At 45.9% G+C, this 4,836-nt stretch overlaps 1 protein-coding gene across 1 annotated transcript; it reads left to right on the top strand.

Moving 5' to 3' along the window:
- Positions 1–217: 217 nt before the first annotated feature.
- On the top strand, positions 218–1,523 carry LOC139257132 (T-box transcription factor T-like). Its single transcript, XM_070874404.1, has 2 exons — positions 218–942; positions 1,124–1,523. Exons 1-2 carry the CDS (start codon positions 218–220, stop codon positions 1,521–1,523), a joined length of 1,125 nt encoding a protein of 374 aa, XP_070730505.1.
- Positions 1,524–4,836: the final 3,313 nt, after the last annotated feature.

Below are 4,836 nucleotides of genomic sequence, written 5' to 3'. Positions count from 1 at the left end.
AATGGCCAACTCCTGCACCTATATTTTATGTTTCTATCTTTATAGTATAATGCAATATGAAGTCTTTCAAAGAGCTGGCACAGGCACGACAGGCTGAATGGCCTCCTTCTGTGCTGTAAAAGGGATTATAGTTACCAGAGTCACCCATCAGCCTGTATGCCTGGTGTTGCAGTAGGAACCAACTTGGAGAAATCTTTGGGTTCTGAGGATCAGGACAATGAGTTCCAGTGGATCAGAGAGTGGGAAGAGCGGCCAGTACCGCGTGGACCATCTTCTAAGTGCGGTGGAGAATGAACTACAGGCTGGAAGCGAGAAAGGAGACCCCACTGAGAGAGAGCTGAAAGTCAACCTGGAAGACCTGGATCTGTGGCTGAAGTTTAAGGAGCTGACCAACGAAATGATCGTTACAAAGAGTGGCAGGAGGATGTTTCCCGTGCTGAAAGTGAACGTGTCAGGGCTGAATCCCAACGCCATGTATTCGTTCGTGTTGGATTTTGTGGCTGCCGACAATCACCGCTGGAAGTATGTAAACGGGGAGTGGGTTCCAGGTGGCAAACCGGAGCCGCAGGCACCGAGCTGTGTCTACATCCACCCGGACTCGCCCAACTTCGGAGCGCACTGGATGAAAGCGCCCGTCTCCTTCAGTAAAGTCAAACTCACCAACAAACTCAACGGCGGAGGACAGATCATGTTGAACTCTCTGCATAAATACGAGCCCAGAATTCACATCGTGCGAGTTGGGGGTCCTCAGAGGATGATCAGCAGTCATTCGTTCCCGGAGACTCAGTTTATAGCCGTGACAGCTTATCAGAACGAAGAGATCACAGCTCTTAAAATTAAATACAACCCTTTTGCAAAAGCCTTCCTTGACTCCAAAGAGAGAAGCGATCACAAGGAAATGTTGGAAGACATGAGTGACGGTCAACAATCTGGATATTCACAATTAGGTGGCTGGTTTCTGCCTGGCACAGGAACTCTGTGTCCTCCTTCTAATCCTCATGCTCAGTTTGGAGGACCTCTTTCTCTCTCCACACCCCATGGCTGCGAACGTTACTCCACCCTCAGGAACCACCGCTCTGCACCATACCCCCAACCCGTACACACACAGAAACAACTCCCCGACAGGCTATCCCGATAACTCCTCGGCCTGTCTCTCCATGCTTCCCAGTCATGACAACTGGTCGGGTCTGCAGATCTCCATGCATACCAGCATGCTGCCCATGACACACAACACTGGCACTGCCACCAGCTCCAGCCAATATCCGTGTCTGTGGTCAGTCAGTAACAGCACCATCACCACAGTGTCCCAGTCTGGGGGCATGTCCAACGGCCTGAGCTCACAGTTCCTGCGGGGTTCCCCGGCTCATTACCCGTCTTTGGCCCATTCGGTGAGCGCCACCTCCTCAGGGTCGCCCCTGTATGACAGCGGAACTGGACTCGAACTGTCCGACAGTCAGTACGACGCTTCTCCGCACAGCAGACTCACCTCCACATGGACTCCAGTTACTCCCCCATCCATGTGACCTGCACTCGCGTCGCCTTTCTCCAGCCATTTATTTAATTTAAGGACTGCTTGCGTGTTTCCCCCCATTTTGGACTTGATGTTTATACTCCGTGGGAAATCCGAAAGAATGGCACGAAAAACGAACTTGTTTTTAGACTGCTTGAAAGTTTACTGTATAGGTCGTCAGCGATGTGTGTTGCTCAGTACAAAGCCTCTCATGTCTTGGGGGATATGGAAGTGACAGTATTGTTTCAAAAGTTTCGATGACAATGATTCTGTTTTCATAAAGTTCTCATATTAACTATAATTTAGAAAAAATAAGATTATTGGAAAACAATTCTAATAAAGAAAATATAAACCTGCATCAGTACTTGTGAAGGTAAATCATGCAATGAATTAAATGTAGATAGTTGTCAGTAAGTACCTTAAAATCCACAGTTGATCGCTGATCAGTCCTCAGATGCAGTCTTAGTATTGGGGGTTGTCATTAATCACAAGGGTACAGAACCTCCCTGAGAAGTGTAGAAAAAACAAGATAGTGGATCAGACAGATCTGGGGTAGATTACCGCGTCCCATCCGCCACACTGTGACAAATATCACTGACCTCCTCTGGACATGCACACATACAAGAATCTACCTAATTCCCGGGATTCCCGGAATGGCGGGACTGACCTATCAAGAAAGACTGGATCAACTGGGCTTGTATTCACTGGAGTTCAGAAGAATGAGAGGGGACCTCATGGAAACGTTTAAAATTCTGATGGGTTTAGACAGGTTAGATGCAGGAAGAATGTTCCCAATGTTGGGGAAGTCCAGAACCAGGGGTCACAGTCTAAGGATAAGGGGTAAGCCATTTAGGACCGAGATGAGGAGAAACTTCTTCACCCAGAGAGTGGTGAACCTGTGGAATTCTCTACCACAGAAAGTTGTTGAGGCCAATTCACTAAATATATTCAAAAAGGAGTTAGATGAAGTCCTTACTACTAGGGGGATCAAGGGGTATGGCGAGAAAGCAGGAATGGGGTACTGAAGTTGCATGTTCAGCCATGAACTCATTGAATGGCGGTGCAGGCTCGAAGGGCCGAATGGCCTACTCCTGCACCTATTTTCTATGTTTCTATGTTTCTATGTAAATTTCTATGATTCTAAAATTCTATAATACAAAGTGCTGCCAAATGTTCTTTGAATGTGAGTATGTTATCTCCCTTTACACAGACTGTAAATGTGAGGATCGCAGTCTCAGATATAGACCATCCCATTGCACAAACACCAAAAGAGTTGATTCTTTTTCTTACTGTCATATTTCTAACTCTTATGTATGCCATACAACCGGTTCTACAAGCCTAGTATCCTGTAATGGTACAGACTTCTGACTTTCTTCTTATCAACCTTGAGACTTCAGCAGTTCAATTCCAGTTCAAAGACTTACCTTTCAGATCTAATTAGTTCTTTTTTGTTTACCTGGAATGTGACCTTTGGCTTTTTTTCTTCCAAATTCAAAAAGTTCTTCTCTGCTGATCCAGCATCAGGCCTCTGTTCGAGCATTCCAGAGATTCTATCCTGAGTGTGATTCCTTTCAACTCAATGATCTTTGTGAGACTGGGCGCAAGGGTTTTTCTGTGCTGTCAAAAGCTGCAAGAAAAAGTAAATAAATACAAAATGAAGGATCAGTGGGAAAATTGCTGCCTGTTACCTCATTTTGTACCTCTCACCCTTCCTGACCACCTACCCTAATCCATATGCTCTTGTTAGCTTCAGAATTGACTATTCGAGTCGCCCCTGGCTGACCTCCCATCTCCTTGCCCTTGGACCCACCCGCGGCATCTGGCCAACGTCACCCAGGTGAAACAAGCAAGCTACTTCTGGTCGTCCGATTGTTATCTGATACTTGTATTTATATAGTGCCTTTAACATAGTGAAACGTTCCAAGGCGCTTCGCAGGAGCATTACACGGAAAAAATTTGACACCGAGCCACATAAGTCGAAATTAACACAGGTGACCAAAAGCCTGGTCAAAGAGATAAGTTGTAAGAGGATCTTGAAGGAGGAAAGAGAGGTAGAGAGGCGGAGAAGTTTAGCAGTGAGTTCCAGGGCTTGGGGCCGAGCCAACAGAAGGCATGGCCACCAATGGTTGAGCGACTATAATCAGGGATGCTCAAGTGGGCAGAATTAGAGGAGCGCAGACATCTTGGGGGGTTATGGGGCTACAGGAGATTACAGAGATAGGGAGGGATGAGGCCATGGAGGGATTTGAAAATAAGGATGAGAATTTTGAAATCAAGACGTTCAGTGCTGGGACCCCAACTATTTACAATCTATGTTAACGACTTGGAAGAAGGGACTGAGTGTACCGTAGCCAAGTTTGCTGACAATACAAAGATGGGAGAAAAAGCAATGTGTGAGGAGGACACAAAAAATCTGCAAAAGGACATAGACAGGCTAAGTGAGTGGGCAAAAATTTGGCAGATGGAGTATAGTGTCGGAAAGTGTGAAGTCATGCACTTTGGCAGAAAAAAATCAAAGAGCAAGTTATTATTTAAATGGAGAAAGATTGTAAAGTGCCGCAGTACAGCGGGACCTGGGGGTACTTGTGCATGAAATACAAAATAGTATGCAGGTACAGCAAGTGATCAGGAAGGCCAATGATGTCTTGGCCTTTATTGCAAGGGGGATGGAGTATAAAAGCAAGAATGTCTTGCTATAGCTATACAAGGTTTTGGTGAGGCCGCACCTGGAATACTGCGTACAGTTTTGGTTTCCATATTTACGAAAGGATATACTTGCTTTGGAGGCAGTTCAGAGAAGGTTCACTACATTGATTCCTGGGATGAGGGGATTGACAAAGTGGATGCAGAGAGGATGTTTCCACTGATGGGGGAGACTAGAACTAGAGGGCATGATCTTAGAATAAGGGACCGCCCATTTAAAACAGAGATGAGGAAGAATTTCTTCACTCAAATGGTTGTAAGTCTGTGGAATTCAGAGAGCTGTGGAAGCTGGGACATTGAATAAATTTAAGACAGAAATAGACATTTTCTTAAACGATAAGGGGATAAGGGGTTATGGGGAGCGGGCAGGGAAGTGGAGCTGAATCCATGATCAGATCAGCCACGATCTTATTGAATGGTGGAGCAGGCTCGATGAGCCATATGGCCTACTCTTGTTCCTATTTCTTATGTTCTCATGTTATTAACCGGAAGCCAATGTAGGTCAGCGAGCACAGGGGTGATAGGTGAGTGGGACTTGGTGTGAGTTAGGACACGGGCAGACGGGTTTTGGATCATCTTTAGTTTATGTAGGATTGAATGTGGAAGGCCAGCTAGGAGTGCGT

Source organism: Pristiophorus japonicus, chromosome 3 (assembly GCF_044704955.1).
Source record: "Pristiophorus japonicus isolate sPriJap1 chromosome 3, sPriJap1.hap1, whole genome shotgun sequence".
Taxonomy (NCBI): Eukaryota; Metazoa; Chordata; class Chondrichthyes; family Pristiophoridae; genus Pristiophorus; species Pristiophorus japonicus.
The sequence above is the reverse complement of the archived record's forward strand: the minus strand, read 5'-3'. Positions and strand labels throughout refer to the sequence as shown.